General features: G+C 42.0%; 1 protein-coding gene across 6 annotated transcripts in view; it reads left to right on the forward strand.

Annotated features, from left to right (window-relative positions):
• Positions 1 to 24,505, forward strand: part of klhl29 (kelch-like family member 29) — a 226,755-nt gene that overhangs the window by 190,287 nt on the left and 11,963 nt on the right. For all 6 annotated transcript variants that reach the window (XM_085771178.1, XM_085771172.1, XM_085771175.1 and 3 more), the window contains one exon: positions 19,420 to 19,613. In XM_085771178.1, coding sequence (XP_085627304.1) covers positions 19,420 to 19,613 — 194 coding nt within the window. The remainder of the gene's footprint in view (positions 1 to 19,419; positions 19,614 to 24,505) is intronic.

The following is a 24,505-nucleotide window of genomic DNA, read 5'->3' on the forward strand; positions in this document are numbered from 1 at the left end:
GGCCTCCTCTGCTCAGTATTACTGCCCTAGTGCTGCTCTCACACAGGTTGCACTGGCCGGGGAGAAATAACCCACACACGCCGAACAAAACAGGAACTTGTAGTTAGGGAAGAAAATACATGGTGCACTGGCTGGAACAAACCATTTGTAAGACGGGGTCAAGGTTATATTCACTGGCCTCATCATGTAAAAGCTAACAGGTCTCTCAAGTCATTTGGGCAAAATTTTCGGAGCAGTCAACAAGCTTGTTTCTAAGCAACCCAGGCATTTATTTTGTCTTTTTCAGAAACTGCTGTGTGGAACCAGAGTCAAAATTGAGTCAGGAGGTCTAACGACTCACTGTTCAGGCGTTTAGAAGCGACAATAGCAGATGATTCACTTATGTCTCATATTCTTAAAGCTGGTGTTTCTGCTGATATATTTAAATTGCAAGTTTTGTGTGTACATATTTTTATAGTGATTATCAGAAATGCATTATTCATTGGTTCAGATTCCCATTTAAAATACGCTGTTTGGATAATCAACCTTTTGTTCTCTGTTGACCTGCTGTGAATGACTTTACCATGGATGGATTGTAGATTAATCAACTGGCAAACATTGAGAGTGTGAGCTGCATGCACTTTAATCAAGACCAGCACATCTGACAATAATGCCTATGAAGAAGATGCCAGCTGTTACCTTAATGTAAAGGTTCAATATATTTTGCCTCCTGCTGAGACTTCTGTGGTAAAAAACAAAACAAAACCAAAAAAAAGAAAGAAATATACATATAATCCCATTTTATCAGGTTTTGTGTTATTGCAATAAAAGTTCAGTTTGAGAGAAAAGATGTTACTTGCTCAGCATTGGTAAAGCTACATTTTCAATAAGACACATATTATATTCTTGTAGCCAGCTTACATATACAATGATTTTTTTTCACTGTTCCAAGAAACTCATTGAATAAGTCAAGTATTGCAGCTCTCCCAACATTCAGATATCAGTGCATATGCCTCTGCAGATAAAGTACATATACATCATTTTTATTGTGGATGTGTGAAATAAACGCAATATGTTGTATTACACATAATTTACAATAACAGAATTTACTGTACTAATTTGAGGGAGAGTCTTGTCTACCTTAGACATGTACTGAAAAACATGATTTTCACCAAGAGTTAATAAATTAGTATGTTCAAGCTATAATGAACAGAAATAGTAATATTGAAAATATACAATAGAGTAATATTCACATCCCTTTTTAAAAACGTATTAAAACTTGACAACTGTAGGAGCAATTCACCAAACCTCCATCACTACTACAATGTGTATCCCCGCTGCAATGTAAACAAAGACCAGGAGACAACAGACTGGATGATTGATCATTTTTGTGCTGCACTTCAATAAATACATCAGTACGTCTGACTGACAGCTGAATGAGACGACTGACTAACAACAGTGTCAAATGAAGCCCCTCTCCAACCTGAAGGAAGACTTCACAGCTGTGTCACAGAGATCAGAGCTGGACAACTTGAGCTGGGCTGGGCATGAGCAAACAAGTACATTAGAATTAGTTTTTTGTGAAATAAGGTTTGCCATAATAAAAGTTGGTATTCATCAGTAGTGAAACACATGTTAGTTAAGTTACTGTAGTCTGACATGTATCAGTATTAGAAGTTTTAGAAACTCAGGAGTCTGTTTGTGAACTCTTCCCCTCTTATGCTGCTGTTACTGTGGTACTACTGTAGAGCTGAAACAGCTTCACTTCATGTTTGATGCTCAAAAGGTTTTAAATGAATTATCAAAATCTAGTGAGGTTCAAGTTCTTTGTAAAAATGCTTGACAGGGATACAATAGGAAGGAAAGCAAACAGTATTGGGGCCATTTGCAATGGAATATAAATTAGGTTTCTTTTTCAGTTTTTTTTTTTATGGTGGAACACCGAGCAATTTCAAAGATTAGGGAAGAGTTGTAACCCTGGCTTGTGTCCAACAGCCTGCTGGTGTGTCAAATCAATCAAAGAACAGGTGCTATAAATCACACACAATCTCAGTGGCTGAAAAGGAGCTTGCCAAATAGAGAATATCAATGTATTTCATAAGACCCATTATTCTAGTTTATTTGCTTCCACTGATCATTTTGTAACAAGAAACAATACAGCAGGAATAATAATAAGACGATTATTTGTTTGAATAGGTAACTTGACTTGAATTCTTCTGTGTAGGCTGTCAAAGTGGTGTATGTTGTTTATTTTTATTTTCATAGCTCATTTGAATCTTCCTGCACTCCAGAGCCTGAATCTTGCCTCCAGGTTACATTGAAACTACTCTCCATATTGACTCCAAGTCAGATCTTAATATTTTGGCTTAGTTTACTCACGTATCATTGTCCAAACCTCAAAAGATACAGTTGAAGGTTATCAAGATCGCTTTCAGGCCATTTCTGATGGCATTTGTTCATATCTGCTTTGATAAATGAGCCCCATTAAGTACTGATCCTTTATTTTGTAGCTAACTACCAGATTTGGCAGGTGTGGCTCCACAGTGAGACAAAAGTTGGCTGTACAGCAGCTTCAGTAACACCGGGCCAAAACTCTAAAGATAGGCAGCCAGTCCACAGCAGGGCTAGACCCTGGCCAGTGGAGATAAGGGAGCAGTTACTCGAGCCTTTTTTTTCTTCTTTATTTTTTGTCGCATCCACACGAGGAGGAAGAACTGCATGTGTCTGAAGTGCAGTTGTAATATGGAGAGCTAATAACATTCAAAAACCATTAGTCAGTGTATGCGAGTGGCAGCCTTGTTTGATATGCAGATGGCTGGTGGGGATTGGATCTGAAGGCTGGGGAATGTCATGAAACGGCACAACAGCCACAGTTGATTTGCTCTGCTCATAGAGTTGGTTGATTTGGAGATTGTTTACACATAGCCAGTCTTTTTTTTCCCTTTTCATTGTGTATGCATCTGCATCTCTGTGCTCCCTGGTGTGTTTCCAGCACTCATTGTTCACTGAGTGTGTATGCGTGTACATACGTATATGTATTCCACTTTGCACACGCCTGTTTTTATTTGTGCGCCTGCATCGTCTGGCCTCGGCCGAGGTCTCTCACCTTCCAGCTCCGGCTTCTGAGCACACTGATTCGTAATTTGCAGTCCGTCCTCTCTCCCCCTTGCCTTCCATCTCTCCATCCATCTCACTGAGGGTTTCACGCTCCTAACCGTGAAATTCACCCACATTCACAATTATGTCTTCAATCAGAGCCATCTCGAAGCTAGTAGGATGCAGCCTTTCTTTGGGAACGGCAGGAGGTCCAAATCAGCACTCAGAGGACCGAGCCAGCTTATTCCTGTCTCCGCTCTCGACACTAATGACTGACAGATTTTTTTAGGGATGGGAGCAGTGGAGTTCGGGGGGCTTTTAACTTGCAATCAGGTACCCTGGGCCTGCATGCTCCTCAGCATGTTGATCCATCAGCAAACCAATATGATTGCAGATATTGAATAATTCATGGTTGTCTAATGATGTGTCAATCACAGATGGTTTTGTTTTATTTATTGCGCACTATGCACAGGTTTGTGCGCCCCTCCAAGCTCTATTGCAAGTTAATATTGCATGAAGACTGTTAGCAACATGACACTGAGTACAGCAACTAGCTTCTCTCATCAGGGATGTTGTGCTGTTTGGCTAACAAGTCTGGAGGAGAGAGAAGCAATTTGCAGTGTTGCTACAACGCTCGCTGCCTCTTTTATGGCTTTTTCACTAAAATGACCTTTCTAATTGCAGTACATAAATATGTGCCCAATAAAAATCTGTGGACAGGGCTCCACTGTTCACACGTTGTCTTGCAGGTTCATTAACTGGCACATTTATTGTTGTTATTGCATAAGCGTCCTTGCACCAGTGTGTTAAGTTATTCAGGCATTATTCATTGAGTGCCTATTGTCAGGACTGTGGTTTTTCCATTTTCCATGAAGGTTGCTGTGATGCTCTGCTAGTGGTCAGCCTTCATCCTTCTCTTAAAGGAGAACTCCGGTCATTTTCTTAGTAACGCTCTACAGCTCTAGGTCCTTGAGTGCAACCATAGGAAAAAATCTGAGAAAAATCTGTGCAGCCCAGACTTAGCTCTCCTCCTGCTAGCTGTGCTACACTGCAGTTAAACAGCGAGGTAATGGGGGCAGTTCTTCTAACTGTGACTTTGGCCTCTATATAATGTTCAAAATATCACTACAAATGCTTTGCAACATCCACCAGTTCCTTACCACACAACACTGAGTTGTGCATAACTCCGTTAATATGAGAGAGCAGTGTTAACATGTGTTTTTATCACGTACCTCTGTTTAAACTAGCTTCCTGGGTAGAACTTACTAGTCGACTGTCGAGCTCGGGACTGTTTCCATATCAACAAAGACAAAAACGCAAGGAAAACATGGATTTAGGAGGAAAAAAACAATTTTGGATGGGGAAAAAAGCAGCATCCAAAATCATTTTTTCCTCCTGCACTCGGGGACCTACTGTAGAGCTGTAGAGCTTTACTTAGAAAATGACCGGAATTCTCCTTTAACATAACTTTGTTCTATCTATGTCTTAACTTCTACTTTTTAAATTGAAAGTACTGTTATCTTGTTGAGCAGCGATAATGGGCCTGTTTCAACAATGTCGGCTGAGTCATGGATGCAGGAGGCTGAACTGTAATGCTTCGACGACCTTCCGGAGGAGCGCCGGATGGCTCCCGGGAAATTTCATCAAATCAACCATGACCAAGAACATACAGCGAGATGGAGATTCTAGCGTGGAGGTTTCACGGCGCCTCACGCTGCACACAGTTGAAGTCCTCCGTGGGCTGATCTGTGAACTGGCAAGTCCTTAAGTACTCCATGTCCTGCGGGTGGTGTGCACGCTGGGTTGCCAGTCACCCGGAGAAAGGTCCCCCTCTGTGGGACACCGGGGGGACGGGAGAGACCCCGCGTCGCGCTCATAGACGGAAGAGGCTTCAGCTGCTCTTTGGGGTTTTTGATGTGGCAGGTTTCGCCTCCTGGCTCTCACTGTGATAGGGAGCTGCTCCTTTGTCTGCAGGTGAAAAGAAGCTGTTCGGCAGCCAGAAAGAGGAGCTCACGCCCAGCCCAGTTCATTCACACTAACTCAGCGTTCACATGCCGCCATCCAACCTCTAAATCTTAACTCCCTGAATGCAGGTGGATTAAATGAACGTGCATACTGTACGGCTCTCTCTCACATCCGGCACAGCGAGTTGGTTAGACGAGAGGTCCTCCTTTGTCCATTTCCAGCTCCCTGCCCAACAGCACTCTCTTTTGGAGACAGTGGGAAAAATAATCAGCAGGGCAATGACGCTAATAACAACGGAGCACCCCGCTGCTCCGCAACCCCAGGTGTTCTGGACCCTTCGGCGGCGGAGTCAAGACAGAGGGAAGGGGGAGAGAAGGAGCCAGCCGAGAAGAGTTTAACAGCACAGAGAAGATGAGAGGAGTGTGTGGATGCAGCCGCCCCCCTGGTGGGCCTATGAGCTCTACACAATCAGTCACAGTGGAACCAATGGGCTCATGTGAAGACAACCCTCAGTCTTCTTCTCCCTCAGCCCCTCCAGCCTCTCCACACCAATAATGGACTGACGCGTTGCAGTGCACGTCTTTTATATGTTTGTGTGTGTGGATCTGTTTCAACATACTGGGTCAGACCGAGCCTGGGGCTATAGTTTTGGAGGGGGTGGGGGGAGAAGGGGTGGTGAGGAGGGCAGCCAGCGCGGTAGCCCCCGCAGCATGGCGCTGTGGTCGGGGACAACGGGCTCCCACAGCCCCCCTGCTGCACCGGTTCCCCCCCGCCGAGCTAATCCTCTGCTCCTCAGGATTAACCAACTTCACAGAGCTGGCCCCTACTGCGCTGTCAAGGCCCCCGTCCACACCCCGACCCTACCCCCGCCACTACCCCCCTCCCCACCACTCACACTCCCATACACCCCCTCATTACCCCTGGACCATATTCCTCTCCTTTCTCAGACATCAGTGTCAATATTCACTTCCTCTGCCTCTCTCTCCATGTCTCCATCTTGTCCTTGTGCATGTTTCAGCTCATTTACAACTGGACTGTTTATATTACAGTGGCATGCAAAGGTTTGGGCACCCCTGGTCAAACTTCCTATTAATGCGAACAGTTAAACAAGTGGAAGATGAAATGATCTCCAAAATGCATAAACTTACAGCTGACATATTCCCTTTACATTTTAAAATATATATATATACAGTATATATATACAGTATGTATACATATTCCCCCCATCTTTTACTTTTTCAAAATGACAGAAAAGGAAAAGGGCCCAAGCAAAGGTTGGGCCACCCTGCATAGTTAGTACCTAGTAGTCCCCCATTTGGAAACTATCACAGCGTTTTTGTGATAGTAAATATCTTGTCTGATAACGTGGTTAAAGTTATCTGAGAGCTCAAGTCTCCTTGGTTTCCCCTTTTTCACTAAACAAAAATTATACACCAATATTGCTCAAAATATTGCAAAAGAGTACAGGAGATCATTTCATCTTTCACTTGCTTAACTGTCCACATTAAAGGGATAGTTCAACACTTTGGCAAATTGACCCATTGCCATAATCCCTATAGTTTCAGGAGTAGGTTTGTTTACCTTTAATTGTCGGTGCAAGCTATTTTTAGAACGGCGGAGCAGAGCCGCGAGCTGCTCAGAGCCGCGAGATGCTCAGAGCTACGCTACGGAGGCTAATGTGATTTCTTGGTTTCCCTCATCAAACTCATCAAATACACAATCCAACAACTCCAAAACGCTCTGGTGGACAAGTTGTGACCTGCACACTCACCACGCTATAAGATAATAATGGAATGTTAAGAGACGGAGTTGTTTTTGAGGTAAATTCATGCAAAACCGCTGATGCGCGATCAGCGGTTTTGCATGTGATCCTGTAGGGGGGCAGTTTTTTGGCAAGCAGTCTCTGCATTTCCCTCGAAAACAACTCTGCTGTTTAATGTAACTGGATTTTCTCTTCCTGGTATCCACTGGTTTCCTTTCATTCCCATACAATATGAAAAAATACCAGAAAGAACAGGTGTACAATGTATAATCCATCACATTGAACACCATGCTGTAATTCTCTCAAAGTTCCACTGCAGGTATGAGGTAATGCACCACAGACTTTTTGAAAAAAATCTGTTTATTAGCACCAATGTTGACATGATTAGTCAGTTTGTTCATCACCGACTTTTTTTTAACCAATAATTTGTCATTTGAAAATTCCTGCAGCTTGTCAAACATGACATTTCTTTATTCTGCATTCATATCATTGCAGATGTAATATTGAGACTATGGACTGATGGGAGGACGGAAGCAAAGGAAGGGAATGGTTTTGTTTCCCTTTTTACAAACTAAAGAAGGAATTGATCCACTGGAGAAATGATCCGCATATAAATGAGGAATAATACTGCAGGTCTTGAAATCTCCTCTTGTACAACTGCAGTGGTCACTAAAAATATCAATTCCACATGATTTGAGGTGAAGCAGCTTAAAAAAAAAAAAAACCGCTGGCACTTTCCATTGAGCCACTCTGGTCTCTGATTAGTGTTGTGATTAAAACTACCATGTTCTACCAGAGAACATATTCATTTTCAACTACTTGTGTACTGTTTGTCATTTCAAAGCTTAATTTAGATGTTGAAACTCAGTCATACTGTATAGCTACCACACAGGCTGTCATGAATGTGTGCTTCTGTGCATGGTCGTTTCTCCTCCCCGTGCTGCCGCCACTGTATCTTTTGGAGACGTGGAGGCTCAGGGGCTGAACAGAGAGTGGGCCCAAATCAAGCTGATCACGTCTCTCTCTCTCTCTGTCATATTTCTCTCCCTTCCATGGCTCCTCTCCTCCTCCTCTCCTCCCCCCTGGTTTCCTCTTTTAATCACAATCTCCACAACCTCTCCAGCACCTTCTGTCCCATCGCTCCCTCTGCCTCTTCACAGCGCTGATTAGGTGGGCAGGAGATGATGGGTGTATTTGGGGCCTGCGAGGCTGCTGATGTTGAATCTGTCTGACATGCTCGAGCAAAGACACCGTCTCCTTTTCATTGTCTTCTAATGGGGTGCCGAGGTCTCTGAGACATGGAGGTAGATGGTGCAGAGAGTGTGTGCGTGTGCGTGTTTGTGTGTGTGTGTGTAGAGAAACACTGGCGAGCGATGACAGGCGTGCCCGAGGATGGTATTATGGGAAGGCAGTGAGAGGCTGCAGGTAATGACTAGTACGAGCTGTATGTGCTTCCGCCTCGTCGATAAACGATGGGCTGGCACTTCAGACAATTTCCAGCCTTTACCAACAGGCAAGTCATTTTTCTCTGGCCTTCTTTCTGCTTCTGTGCCTTTTTCTACCTTCTCTTTTTTTTCTCACCATCCATCTTTCTCTGTCAAAGAAAAAAACACAGAAACACGCACCGTGGAAAAAAAGGACATTCCTTTTTTTTTCTTATGCCCCCCTTTTTCCTCCCTCATATCATGATCATGCCACCGCCCCCTTCAGACACCCAGTCAGGCTGAAGCAGTGTGCTGCTGGCTAATTATCAGTGGTTAGGATGTGACAGATGCCGCCAAGATGGTTGGCAGTCAGATTGCCCCCCTCACCCCACCCACCCTCCCCTGCTGGAGGAAGCAACAACTGACCTTTAGCAGGCATGGCCATGGCAAACGATCGCAATATCGAGGCGTACACTCACCTCACCCGCACCCAGGGAAGGATTGACATCGGGGGTGGGAGGGTTAGTTGTTATATATAGATTTGTCCTTTTGTGTATTGCCCAAGGTGGAGGTGCCGGCTTCAATAGGAGATAAGTGCAGACACAGAGCTATTTTGTACAGGTCAGTGTGTGTTAGTTATAGTGCTTATAATAATTAGTGCTCATAATCATATACACATATATGAATGAATTAAATGCATTATATTTAAATAAGGCATAAACATTTTCATTTATGAAGCTGCTTTTTATTAAAACTCATGGTCATATATATTTCATTCAGCCGTCTCAAGAGCCAGCTTTTGTTTATATTGTTTTTCTTTGTCTGTTTCTTGTTCTGTTTTTTTTTCCTCTAATAAATTATTTTTCTCATGAATCCGCATTTTAAATGCAGCATGTGCGCATGTATTAATTAAAGCTCAAGGTCCCTGTTCAGATAATAACCAGTGATTATTTAGACTTTATTTAGCCCCAGAAGACAATAACATGGCATCATTTGTAGCTTCCTTGAAATACATACAAAATAAAATAAAATAAAATAAAATCCCTCACAACTAAGAAATAAAACCTCCAACTTTGGCTGCATCCACGTTCTCTCCCGGCAATTTAGATGTCAGTTTTAATTTTAAACCCCACTCCCACCACCGCTCCCCACCAACCCACCACCCCCACACCGCTGCCCTACATGCCTGCTATCAACATAGGGGCTTACTTTGGTAATGAAGTGGGGTCTAAGTCTTCCATCTCCCGTCTAGTTTTGAGGAGTGCGGAGCAGTAATTGGTGTACGACCTACACCACTGGCAGCACTCATGTCCCCTGTCCTATGTGACATTCCCATCCAATTAAATCTGCATCTACTCACACACACACACACAGACTGACACACATATGGAGAAACTAAAAGAGCACACACTCACTATTATCAAGGCTCCCTCTGTTATTTTCCAGATAGTCTTTCAAGGTGCCTCTTTTTGGTTTGCGAGTGTTCTGTACAGCATATCTGTAGTCTATCTGTACACACACACGATGTTGACGCATGTGTATACATGGACAGATTGTGTGTTCACACACTGCAGCCGACTTTTGCTCTGAATTAGTTCATTCACAGGGATTATGGGTAAATCTGTGTGGCCAGTGGATGGATCGCTCTCTGTCTCACAAGGATTAACTGAAGGTGACACTAAGGTGACAGGTCTGTGTCCATCACAGTTTGGATGTGCCACCGTAGCCTGGTGTGTGTGTGCGTGTGTGCGTGTGTGCATTTATGCATGGTGTGTACACGTATGTCTGTGTTATTAGCCTGAAATGTGCCGTAATCCATCAGAGTTAATGAGTTGTGTATGTGTGTGTGTTCTCCCACAGTGATGGCAGCGGAGAGTGTTTTGTGTGTGTGTGTGTGTCTTTTGGCTGACCTTGACTTCAGTCTGTCAGACGAACACACTCTGAGTCCGTCCATACGGAGAGCAAAACTCCATCAGATCCCCAGATGTCATCACACACGATCTGTCAGATGTGTGTACTATGAGCAAATAACAAGCAAAACGGCTCTGCCCTTGAGGTGGTGAGAGAGATTTGGGAGTTCATGAACGAGGGAGCGGGTCAAAGGTTAAGCCATTCGTTGCCTCCTTGGGGGTCAGTCTCTACCGGGGTCCTGACCAGATGATTAAAAGGGAGATGAAGAGAAAAAATAAGTTAATCTACAAAAAATTACTCTCTCTGGCTTTTGTTGTTTTTGGAAAAACAACTTAATTAAAGCAGGTCACACTATACAAAGTAGTTTCTATAGATATTAACCTTGTGACTGCCAGGTGCCAGGATACTGTTGTGTATCTGTCTGAACTGCTAACAGACAAAACCAACATTGTTCAGTTCTTTCATTTAATTAACAAGTGTGGGTAATGTAGATTCATCCACATTAACTTTTTTATAACCGAAAGCAAACTCCTTGTTGTCCCTTTAATTCAAATTTCACAAAATAGCATTTTATATGTAGATTACATTACAACATTTAATTCTAATATATCTTTTCAAATAAAATGAGCTAGGTTATATCATAACTAGATATTTATTACATGTACCTTATTCATCCCACAATGGGGAAATTTTGTTCTGTGTATGTATGCACATCAAGAATTTAAAAAGTAATAGCAATGTTTACAAAGGTACAAGGTGTTTAATCATTCCCCCTAAAGCTGTTATTTCCACAGTCTTTTTGAGTCTTTAATTAAACACAACTACATGTTTCCTGGCTGTTTTACAAAAGGTTTTAGTTATCTATAAAGTTTTAATTGTGCAACTTCATATATGTAAATACTCTTCCATTACAAAACACAAATACATACATCAATAAAGATGTATTTACAACCCAACGACTAATTGCAGGTGGAATGCATTTCCCTTTCATTTTACAGTTTTAAGTCTGGAGGCTGGTACATGCCGATGCCTAGAAAATGTTGTGTTAAAACGAAGAGCAGCTGCTTTTATGTCTTCTTTACTCTTTGCCTCATGAAGCTGCCAGCGTGTCAGCAAAATGATGCACCTCCTATAGGATGCAAATACCCAAATATTTACATTTCTGAGAAGCTCAGTCAGCGCCCTTCCTCCTAGGACTCGCTAGATATCTCTGTCAGACATTGATTAGTAACCTGGGGAGACAGAACACAGGTACAAGCAGCTGTCATATGCAGAGAAATTCAACACGGGGAACAGAGGAGCATACAAACGAGTTCAAATTAGTTGTCACAAAGCCGCTGTTTTTGTTTTCATCTTTTGACAATTTGCATAAAGCTGTCATTTGTGAGTGTAGCAAAAGGTGAGTTTGCTAATTTGAGGATCTCAATTTTCAACAAAAAAAACCATCAGTTGCAAAAGTGAAATTGCATATGATAATAAATGTTCATCATAAAAGCATCTCCATCTGCAATGGCTGGTAAACCTGGTAGATAATTATCTCTATACTGACTACACATACTGTATATAAAACACTTCAAATGTAGAAAAAGTCACATGTCTCCTAGCAACCACTTGTCATCCCATCACATTACATGATCTTATTATTAGATAGATACAAAGCTAATGTACCTTGATTCCTGAAGCCATTCTGTTGCTCAGTCCTGTGTTTTATTTATGTTCAAGGATAAGTGGCTAAACACAGAGATGGCACCAGTGACTAAGTGCTCATTCCAGTGCAGCTACAGTACAATGGCTGTTCAGTACAGGACTGTGAAATGCCATTGGTAAACATTACGTTTTTTTCCCCCAGGCAACCAGACACCATGTTCACATCAAACAAGGACAAATACATGGTAGAAAATACAGAGCAACAGATTATTATTCCAGCATACATGTGATGGTTTCACTTATGACCAAAATGTCCATTCATCCTGGAGTGAAAGCGAGCGAATGCTAAAATGTGTGTGCGTGTGTGTGTGTTTGCACATGCAGGCAAAATGTAATCAAAAGCGTGCAAGTCGTGTGCCTGCGTGATTGTTGGTGTCCAACAGACAGCAGGCTGATAGTGGAGGTGTGGGCACGGGCCTAACAGTTTCTGTGATGTGCTCTGACACGCAGATGGCAGCTGACACAACACAGATAGACTCTGCTCCCTCTCACCCACTCTCACTCATCCTCCCGTCCTTCCCCTTCCCAAAGTGGATGTTCTCCTCTCTCCATGTTCGTCTCCAGCTTTCGCCTCACTTGACATTAAAATTAATGCAAAAATATTATCTCTGAGTAGTTTATTTCATGCTATTGAGATTTTCCCCCCACCTAGCTGCTAATGAACATCCTTGGCAAAACGTGGAAAATGTTAATGTAAGCAAATGATGCCTACATTTGTGTGCAAACTGTTTTGAGTGCCCTCCAGGCTAAAGCTGATTCACACGGTAGCCCTGTTTTCCTCAAGCCAAATCACAACCTCTCAGTTCATTAGTTCTGACAGGAAACAGAGGGCTATGAGGGATTGATTCACTCGCACACACACACACACACACACACACACACACATGCTCCCGCTCCCTTCTTGTGCAGGTTCTGATGGCGGTATTGGAAAAAGATCAAACTACTTTTCCAGTTGTGGAGCTGCTGCATGTGAAATGTCTTTATATATTGATGCATTCTGGTTTAATGGCATTCAAGTCCACAAGAAGGAGCATGAAATGAAAACTTGGGGGGTTAACTGTGAAATAAGTGGAGATAGTCAATGTCTCCTTGCACATTCATTAAGTATGTCAAACTTCATATTTGAGGTCAGGTAAGGGTAGAGAAACTCAATGAACAGAATGCAACACAACGTTTTTACAGCAGAAAAAGCTAAAGCTAAAGTTTGTCCAAGCAAATTTCCGTCAGTACGATAGACAGACAGATTGTATGGATTAAAGTCAACCTTTATTCTAACACTGTTCAGCCTACCGATGACACGATACATACGTTTAGTGATTGGGCCATTCAATAATATTATGTATTCTTCTATGTTGAATATATCATGGAATTCTACCAACGGAAATTTGCTTGGACACACTTTAAATGCTAATGTGATCATTTTTACATGCTTTAAAAAATGACTACAGGCTCATTTTTACTCATTCGCCATCTCAGGTTAGCATGTGTGTGTCAAAACATTTCTGTATGTGCAGCTGAGGCTGATGGGATGTCATCAGTTCTGCAATGTCCTCAAAGCTTTGGATGAAACGAAATCTTCTCCAAAGTTTAATTACAATCCATCCAATAGTTGCAGAGACTTTTAACGACCCGTGCCGTGCTGATAAAAAATCTTTTTGATTGGTCTGTAAACTTTTGTGTAACTGTTTTTCTTTTGAAAAATAAGATGAGTCCACCCAGAAGACTTCCAGTGTATAACGCCTCACGCCTCGGGCTGGTGTATCTGAGGGTATGTGTGGGGCAGCGGGGAGAAAAATGCAAGAGAGACAGATAGTGTTCATGCGAGTGAGTGAGATAGCCAGTCAGGGTGTTGCAGGGATTAATGTGAATTTGTAACTTAAGGGCACAAGTTGCTGCTCGATCGAATCTGGAGCATCAGCTCTTCTCTGCAGGCGATGAATGCACTGTTTTTTCTTTTTTTTTCTTTTCACTAACTCCCATTGCATTCCACTACACACACAGTTTGTAAAGGTTACAGTGGTGTTTTGTGGGTCTTCATAGTGTAGGCAGTTAACAAATGAATAAAGCAGGTATTGTTAATACCGTTTTGTTTTTTCCATTGTAAATCACTTGAATATGAAGGCTTTTAATAGCTACTGTGTGGGATACCTTAGCAATTGTTGAGCATTCTGTGTTTTGCGTGCTATTCCAGTGGTGCTGTATAACTGCAGCACGATGCACCCTCTCTGCCTCTTAATGGATCTTTTTGTCAGCACCGAGGTGTGTAGAGGCCCGAGTGGTTTTGTTATCTGAGCGAGGCGTTTTCTTTTTCTCCCCTCCATCTAACTCCTCCACTCCCCGTTTCTCACTCCATATGCTGTAGTTTGTATCTCGGGGGAAATGAATATGTGTCAGTATCTCAAAAGACTGGCAGCCCATCTATTACAGTTTATCGCATGTGTGTGCGTGTTTATGTGTGGAAGAGAGAGCAAGAGGGGGAGCAGGGGGGGTATGAAGAAACGTGTGGTTCATCATCATCCACACTACCCTGCAGGTAACCATATTAGTGTATTGGCTGTGAGGCCTTGGGCATCTTCTAGATGATTAGATTGCATCATTGGTGTGAATGGGTAAGAGAGAGAAACAGACGCCTGGTGGAAAGATGGAGGGTATGTGGTCATCTTCAAAAGGATGGACATTGGCTAGAATATTTTCTTTCCACTTTTTCACCAGCCATACCATTATGCCATCTTTACTTCCTTCCACTTACTCATTCAAGATTTGATATTTACCCATTTCTATATAGCGCCTTGATACCGCTCCACCGTGGCTGCTTCATACCCGGAGAAAAACAACACACAGAGACTTTTTACACATGCAACGCCACCGAGGAAATCCAACGGGGGGCTGCATAGCGCCTGACTCTTCACTGCATCCATTAATTTTTATGGTCTCTGACTCAGATGTATGTTTCCTAATGTTATGAAGTCGGTGCCCGAGGGGCGGTTTCTGCACACGCACCACATTTTCTCGGCTTGTCTGTGATGATGTCATCTCCAAGAGACGCATTCTGAAGCCCACATCCACCGTGTCCTCTTTTTGTTTTCATTTTTTAATCCGACAGAAATTGAAAAATGATTTTTTTGCTGTTGCTGTTGCTCCTGCTCCTGCTGCCTCTTCTCTTTGAATCTTAAATAATGTAGGACACATTCTTGACTCGTGCCATATGATGTGCTACTTCATAACTATGATCATGGGCGCTGTTGTGTCTGTTGATTGATCCCTACACTAACATTGTGGTGCTCTAAAGACTCACTAGAGCATGCGTATTAATCTGCCACCATAAATACTTCCCAGCCAATTAACTAACTGTTTACTCCAGTTTGAGTAACCTTTGCCAAATAAAGTGCCTGGCTATTTCAGAAAGTTACTCAGCCGTTTGAGAAAACGACACAATATATTATATTGTGGAAGTTCATCATGTCCAAATGTAGTATTGTCTTGGAAAAGAAAAAAGGAAAACTAGACACAGTATATTCATGACTTGTTTAATGTCTCCTCGGGGCTTGGAGCCGAGCGCACCAGACAGGGGAGGAAGTTGTGAAATATTGAGAGATGCATCTGTGTTTGTTGGTTTTGGGTCACTTGGTCAGATTGGATGGCATTTTTAAAGAAAAAAATAAATGCATCCTCTTAAAAAAAAAAAAAAAAAAAAAATGTTGGATCTTCGCTGAAACATGGAGCCATACAGCAGAGCCAGACGAAATGCAAGAAATTGGATTATATCTTTTCATTTAGTTGATCTCATAATGAGTCTTGTTAAGAGAAAATGAAATGATGCACCAATCACCAATAAATGCCGATTATGTGTAAATATCATTCAGGTAATGATCAGCCCACTCCCACCTGTGTGTTTAGCAGCTGTTGTTTAGTGCTTTTACTTCCTTTATAATGTAGCTGGGTGTATTAAGGCTGAGTCTGTATTACCATGAGCTGTATTCACAGAGCAGTCAAGCAGCTGGGGAGGTGGCACATCCATCTACTGTCAACAAGAACAGTCATGGCCGCTGTGTGACCGTACATTTTTGAGGCCCTTTTCACCTGTTGAGATCAAACATAATGGTTCTCACCTTGGTGGGTCAGTGAAAGGAAAAAAAGACCAGAGAGACGTTTAGCTACTTACTTTTTTTCTACCGACACAGTTAGCACTGCGTGGATGGTTTTCACACCTGGCTGACACTGAATTCTAAAGCTGATTTGTTAACGCGTCAGTCACCACGCATGGTGCAGGCATTAGCATGTTTTTTTTCTTTGTCCAGATTATTATTCAAAGACGAATCTAGTTGAAAGTCTGCCCTGTTTCTTTCATTCACAATGTCTCTGTCTACCTTCCACCGTGTCTTTTCTTTCCGTCTCCATCCCCGACATAAAAGAACACAATCCTACATTGTTTGTTCTGTTGTAACCCTGCAGCAGCATTTTAGAGATGATTGTCCCGGCATGATGAAACAAGCCCTGTCAGGAGCTACAGCCGATTACATGGCTTCATGTGGTGATCAGTCTTTGTGTATAAACACTTTTTTAAAAGATCGATGCGGCGCAACATGTTGATGGATAAACTCCTACACTGTCTTAGAAACAATGAAAAAGCCCTGTCTGCCTTTTCTGGCTGGTCTGACGGGATGCTTCAGAGGAAAGTGAAAAAGAGATATAGTCTATTTCTTTTGTTGTAATGAACACAGTTTTTTTTCTGTTCCCCTTCTTCCTCAATCTCCTCTGCCTTGGAGATGTAATCGAACAATATTCACCCACTTAGAAAATCTTTTTAGTGTCAGTCCTAATGTCACGGTCCATATTAAATGCCTGATGGCGAATCACACGTGTAATGAATTCAATCAGATCCTTGACCTCTGAGACTGTGTCAGACACTGAGTTCCCTCTGATCTGTTACGTCTCTCTTCATCAGAAACTCCTGAGCCGTTCCACTGCAGCAGCTCTCCCATGTTTACACCAATTCCCCTTAAAACTTATCTGCTTGATGTATTTCTTACTGAAAAACATGGGGTCTCTAACAAATTTGGGCTGGCACTAATGTTAATAAACATTAAACATTGAGTTATTTCTGATTATTAATTCATTCAGAAAATATGCTTGGTTTTTGAATATTACATGTAATTACGTGCAAAGACATTTCAAATGATTTAAAGGTACAGCAGCAAGAACAACATAAACTCAATACTGACATACTCTCACCTGCATGTCAGCAAAGAGTTCAGCTTTAAACGTATTTGAAGTCATGTTTCTGGGCATCTGTAAAGTAATGCAAGTCCAATTTTTAGTCTAGTTTGAGCTTGTTTTTAGTTTGATGTTTTAGGGAAATAGCTGCTGCTCTAGCAGATAAATGCCCCACCATGTTCGACAGCTAGTTGCTGTCTCGCTTGTCTGGTGATGGTTTTACATAACGCAGTTACCTTCTGAGTCTTGAAACAAGGTTGGATGTGAGCAGTGAGAGTGAATTAGAACGGCAAAGTCACCGGTTGTGAATTCAAGCCACAGAACGAACAAAGAAAAAAAATGCTGTATATTTGAGAGCAGCATAATAATTCTCTGTGGGTTCATAACCACAAGCGGGTTCATTTATATTACCTGTTGTCCTTTGATGCATTGCTTGAATAAAAATATTGATTATTGCAGCTTTAACCTTGCGGTGTATTAATCTGTAAGAGGAGAACCTTTAAAAGAAAAACAGTACAGGCCAGGGTTGAGGTAATATTAAGTGTTTTTCTTTGCATTGAGTCTTTGGTGTCTTTGTTCTTTTATCTCTTCTCATCATGAGCAGCTGTTTGCAGTCGTCCTTGCGGCCTTTGTATCCAGTAATCAGCTTTGCTCGGCAGTGTCCGACCCTTAAATTTATGAACCTCCCGTGATGTGGTCCGAGGGGTAATTACATCTGCCAGAGAATGAGACACGTGTTGGTCCTTCTATCTCAGCAGGGCTCAGTTACTCAACCCGATGCCGCTGTCTGCATGCGCGTGTGTTATGTGTGTGTGTGTTTAAACAATGCTAATTGGCACTCTGAGTGTTTTGAGTCCACCTTTCCCTGAGTGTCTCCTGTGTCGCCACTTTCTCAGACTGCCAGTCGATTTAAAGCTGTCCCCTCAGCAGCTGTTGCCAAGGACGTTATCAGACCCCCAAAGAGAATATTCCCAAAGGCTAATTCACTCACACTTTATCTAAGGGCCTTCTCGCAGGAAGCAGGATGCAACCGTGGCTTCCAGGTGTCATTTAAATTCAGCCTGGCTTCAAATGCCAAGGGAGCTGCAGCAGGAAAGCATCTCAACTGAAATGCCTTTACGCACCTGTTTGTCTTTGACAGTACAGTATGAAGAATACTACCAGAAGTAGACACTTGTGCGCTTGCAGAATGGATGTCACACCTAATGAAGGCCATTGACCCCTGTAGAAAATTGTCCTTTAAAAACTGCCTTCAAGTGATAGTGTGGGAGTCAGTCTACTTTTTTAAAAGCATCACTTCCGTGGTTTTGTTTGAAGTGCAAGGTCTGTCGTCTCAGGGGACGGACTGGGATATGGTTTTTTCATGTAAAGGTGTTTTTCTTTTATAACAAAGAGACAACCTTGATTAAGAAGGCTCGCTTTAGTCTGAATGGAGGTGTGTTTTAATCACAGATCCCGGATCCGTTTGTGGCTCTTTAATGAGGCCTACTCCAGCTGGAAGGCTGTCGGCGCGGTTGCTTTGATCAGTGGCCCATGGACACAGGATTACACTGCTAACACACTGCGCTAATGGAGCCACGGGGCAACAAAAAAAAATACACACACACGCAAACACATATCTGAACAGGCACAACATGCGGCGCGCACGCTTAACACAAAATGCAAATTTAAGAAATATACATATAAATACACACACACACTCAACCTCTGACAAGGGCACAATCCCATAAGCCAATGTCTTGTTGTCATGCAGCCCATTGTGTCACAGGCGCTTTTATCTGGCTGCGCCTGTTTGTGCCAGTTTGGGTCGGCTGAGTTTTAGGCTCGGCGTTGAAGTCTGTGCCAAAGAGGGGGCTCAGTGAGAAAGGTCCAAAGCTCAGCATTGACACACAGCCCAACTCTAGAGACTAATGGCTTGTAGCTCCCAACATATGTTGCTTTGTGTAATTGCTTTAATTGCTGTCATTGTACGTAATGGTTGGTCTTTTTCATCTTCCCTGGTGGTGTAGGCATTCTGCTAATTATATCTGTCAGCCCTGCAGCCAAAACCAGCATTTCACTGTGAATTCGGAGCAGTGGGAACTTTAAAAACCGGAGTGTTGCTGTGTACAGTTGATGTGCGCGAAGGTATAGATGACAGACTGCAGAATATTAGAATAATTTAGAGACTCCCCAAGTGTGTCGGTTTAATAGAAATGAGGTCATGACTTTATTTATCGTTCAGGTCTGAAACTTTCTCTGCATCCCATCTCGTTTCTCTTGATTAAGATTACACATTAGATTAAATCTAACACATTTGAGATTTAAATTACTGTAACTGTGTATAAAATTTCATTTCTCCTGTTTTTTTTCTCTCTTCAGGTACGACACCATCACCAACCAGTGGGAAACGGTGTCTCCTCTGCCCAAGCCGGTCCATTCTGCAGCCGCCACCGTGTGCGGAGGAAAGATCTACGTGTTTGGGGGTGTGAACGAGGCCGGGCGCTCTGCGGGCGTCCTCCAGTCCTATGTGCCGCAGAGCAACACCTGGAGTTTCATCGAGTCGCCCATGATAGGTAAGACAGGGCGACGACACACCCCCGGCTTTGGTCGCAGATTCACAAGCACATTCTTTCACACACAAGCCGCAACACAAAGTGAAGCGATGTTACTTCCTCGGGGGACACGCTGCCATTGTTACCTTCACCTTTTGTATCCTGACAGAGCTGTTGTTTCCCTTTTAAACCGGCGTGCGCCAGCATGTGGTTTTATATTCCCAAACGTGCGGTCTCTTTTTCCTCATTATGCTTTAACATTTTCCATTTGAGAGAGAATAATCCACTCACGAGCTGAACCCCTCTCCTCTAAAACATCCTAAAAACATGAATATTACCCATTTTCATTAGCAATGTGACAGCCAAACTGGAAAAAGTATGTTGCAACATTACTGGAACCATTTATACGCAAAAGGCTTCTCTTATTGTTGCACTTATTGTTACCCAGGAGCGGCTGATACAATGAAGATGTCAGGTGGCACAGCAGCAATAAACATGGTATTAGCACCTTTATTTATTTGTTTGTTTTGTATTAAAAAGCTTTATTGGCTACTATTAGTTATGTTGCTTTTTAAAGAGGACAGTCGCACATAAAATAGGCCAACTTTTTTCAGATTTTTTTTCCACTTGTGCACAGATACAAAGACGTTCCTCCTCATGCACAATTTCCAGATGACTATCTTTACAGAATATCTCATCTCTGAAAGGAGCTTTAATGCTGCATTACATTTCCAAATGTGAATGTGATCAAATTAGTGTGCAGAAGACTACAATGTAGTGTCCTCACATTAGGTTTGCATTTCCATTTCATCAATAACAAATGGCAGGCTATTTAAAAATAGAGAAAGGAAATCATGAATCTTAGTCGGAAAAGAATATGGTTCGTTTTTACAGTTGATGAGATGTCACTTGATTTTCATTTTATTCTACTATGAGTAATTGAGCCAAATCATATATTTGAAGCAAGCATTGGTTTCCCATTAACCTCAACCTACTGACACCTAATGTTAGATCTCATTTTAACAACTGACCTAACTCCTGACTCACACAGGTCAATAATACTATTCAAGATTGGTAAAAAAAAAATATAAAAAAAACACTTGTAGATACACTGTTGTGCTTGTTGTGCTTGTGTTACATCCGTTTAGCTGCTATCAATGTCCATCATCAAACTATATTATATTTGTTTGTTTTTTACAGTTACAGTTGCATAAGGACAGAAAACACAGATATATTTATATTTTAATCATTCATTTATCTATTTTGAAAATAATAAAACAAAATACCAGTTCCCATGATGAATTACAAAGCCCCTGGAAGGATTATACTCACAAGCTTATTGAAACAGACCAACGATACGCTGATAGCAGGACGGTTTTTAAAGTAAGTCCCTACATAAATCCGGTAGGGAAACATTAATATCAGACAAAGTGCTTTTCAGGTCGTCCAGGTTGCTCCAGTTCTCTGAGAACAGAGGTTATTTCGTTCATTCATGTGTTGTCGTATTAAACAAGAATGAAAAGAGGGAAAAAAAATGTGAGCAGTTGTGCTGATTACTTTGACAGAGGTGTTCCTACGACTCAACCTATTTGACCACGATAACATCGTTTTTATGATTTTGATATCTTCTGTTTAAACTTTAAATTCCCTATGCCCTTTGAAGGCAACATGCTGTACTGCCATACAGGAGATGACTGTATGAGGCGGTGTGTGATTTCATCGCTAACCCGGTGTCATGTCAACAGAAAAGCCAGTGATCAGTGCACGACCTCCTCCATACTGATAGTTTTTCCTCATTGTTATCATCCTACTCAGTATTTCCCATGTTACCTCTCTTCCACAATGATGTGAGGAACACAACTGAAATGATAGGTGGGTTTGACCACAGCGTCTGACATGTTATTGGCCAGGCTTTGTAGTTATTCACCGCACAAACCTGCAGCCTCGTTCCATTCAGAGCCACCGGGGACCTGTGAAGGACACAGCACCAGAAGAAACACTTTAACCAAGCTGCCATAACTCCAAGGTAGTGGGAAAAACACTCGGTGAACAACTCTGCGTGACCTAAAACACTAACAGCTGTGCTCATAGTGCAAAAGATCCTATTCACAGAAATACGTCCTTGAAATATGTTGTATAGGAATAATGGCTATTGATTTGAAAATATCCTGCAAGTCTCTGAATAACACTATTACACATTGAAATACGTGTGACATTTCAACTGGACTCACCAGAGTCACTATGTTCACACAATAGATTGACACACAATAGATGTTCTCATACCCATTTGCTAAAGCAGCCTGTTACCTACCTTAACTGTCTTCAAAATTTCTATTGTACCACCTTTAAAATTGCCTAGGTAATGAATATGTTGGATATCATTTGTTTTAACCCCTATGTAAACCAAAACAGGGATTAAGTGCTGAACTGTTTTTCCTCATCTAACCCTCTGCAAAACAGCAAATAAACAAATTTCCCAAAATGTGCAAACATTCCTTTAAAGCTGCAGAAATAAATACTAAAAAAATAAAAAAATAAATACACAAAAAGAAATTCTATCTTTGGTGCTGAATTAGCCTATTTAAGACATTGGCACATGATGGATTCTCAGGGAAAAGAGCCATCCAAATGCTGCTTTTCACAAAAAAGAATCATTATCCTAGATAGTGGCTTAGTGTTGCAGGCGACACTCGTAGCAGCAGGCATCAGAGAGAACGGCAGGGTCAGAAATATATTTAAATTCAAATGTTTCCTGACAAGAAGTTGTTCTTGTGTCATTAAAAGCGCCTGCACAGAGGCACTTCCTTCAGCACGGCGGCCCAGGAAAGTTGCTCTCTGTTATTAGTGCCTTTTTGAGAGAGAGACTACTGCGAGCGAAATGATGATTATGTAACGTGGGTGTTTGGGGCGAGAGCTGAGTGGTATTAAAGGGGTGGCAGAGCAGCTGGCAGAGGAGAAATGAGAGAAAAGTCGTCTGGTGAGAAACATTCAAGTGCACACACATACACACACACAGACACACATACACACAGATGCAGACACACACAACCTCTGCTTACCTCATATCAACCATACATCTCCCAGAGGCACAGGTACACGCCGCATGAATTATGTAACGAGCCAGGAGGTTACTCCATGTGTGTGCGCATGTGTGCTGTTTGTCTTTATGAGTGTGTGTGTGCATGTGTGTGTGGGGCACACGCAGACAGACAGACCGTCATCTGTCAGAGTGTAGATGAGACTGCGTCTGACAGCCAGCGAGCCAGGAGATAATGGACGGGTTTAGTGCTTCCTGTGAAATTGGGCCGGCGATGATTTTAGTGAGCGGGTGGGGAGCACTTCTCCATCAACCCTCCGCCTCTCTCCATCACTAATCTCTCTCTTCACCCCCCCACCCCTCCCTCCTCTTTCTGTCTCACTGTCTCCCCATCCATACACCTCCTCGCTCTGTCTCAGCACTGTCTTATCGACTGACACAAATACAGCTGTGTGCATTTTCTGCAACTGTGCGCCTGTGTGTGTGTGTGTTTTCCCTCTGCATGGACCGTCTCCCGCATGGCCTGCAAATGGGTTTCACAAACACTTATCAGGACTGACTTCCTATCTCTTGCAGAGTGAAAAATAATATTACTCGTGCCAAAAATAGTCCCCTCAACAAGTCTATTGAGATGCACAGTGTCTCTGCAGGTCCATTCATCTATAGCTTCTTTTGTCTTCAATATCTGTCCACTGAGCAGCCATATGTACCGCAACATGGGAGCAGGGCTGAGCACGCACACATGCGGTAAACTATTTATGAAGCCTCATTGCTTTTCTTTAAAGGTCAGCTCCTTCAAATTACCAAAATGCCAAAGTTTTGAGATATTTGTCTCTGAGAGTTCTGCCTCCACCCCAATACAGTGGAGGTGAAAGGAATTTTGTTTGTGGCGCTCACAGCGCAGAGAGATGACATTTAAAAGAATCAGCCTGCAACATCTCTTCAAAAATGTCCTTGTTACTGTGTGAATAATCCATACAGCTTTTTAACTTATCATTCCTCGTGGCATTGCAGTACAAAGAAGTGCAATTTTGATACATACTGACAGATTTATTTATTATTTTCCAGATTTGCAGTTAATTGAAATCCTTGCTCTCATTTGGCTTAGGATTTTTCTGTATAAAACACATTTCCCAGAGGTGACACCCCCACTTAATTTCACATACATTTCATTTTAATTCACAGAGTCACTCTGTCACTCCAGACACACTCCTCTTTATCATCAGTAACTGAATGTAGCAGATGATGAATCAGAGCAGTGACCCACACATGCAGAGCTCTGTATCTCATGTGATTGAGACGACATCTCAGACTCCAACAGAACATGTAATACTGTAATCTTCCATATGTATCCTATATGTTACAGATAGAATTTCCTATGCTACAGTAGTTTACTTGGGAGACAGTGGGTCCACTACTTTTGAATGGAGAGCATGAAATCTGAGACACTTTACAATAAGGGTCCCTTAATTAACGTTAGTTAGTACATTATTAAGCATTAATTAACTGTTTACAGATATATTAACAATCATTATTATGTATTACTTAGGATTAGGAGACACATTAATTAATGTAGCCTATTAGTAAGCAGTTAATTAATGTTTACTACTCAAAGTTAGTAATAAAAGTTGAATAATGTAGTTATCATTATGTATGCATTACTCAGCATTAATTAACACATTAGTTTATATATTAATGCTTAATAATGTACTAACTAACGTTAATTAAGGGACCCTTATTGTAAAGTGTTACCTTCACTTCAAGTGAGATCTTTACTCTTCATCTTCAGCATCTATGTTCAGCTTGATCATCACCAAATATCTGCAAAAACTACTGACATCCTGTGTGTGACAGCCATGTAGCCTTTTGCTTTCAT

The sequence above is a fragment of the Trachurus japonicus genome, chromosome 24, assembly GCF_045865225.1.
Source record: "Trachurus japonicus isolate A0001 chromosome 24, Traja_1.0".
In the NCBI taxonomy this organism is placed as follows: domain Eukaryota; kingdom Metazoa; phylum Chordata; class Actinopteri; order Carangiformes; family Carangidae; genus Trachurus; species Trachurus japonicus.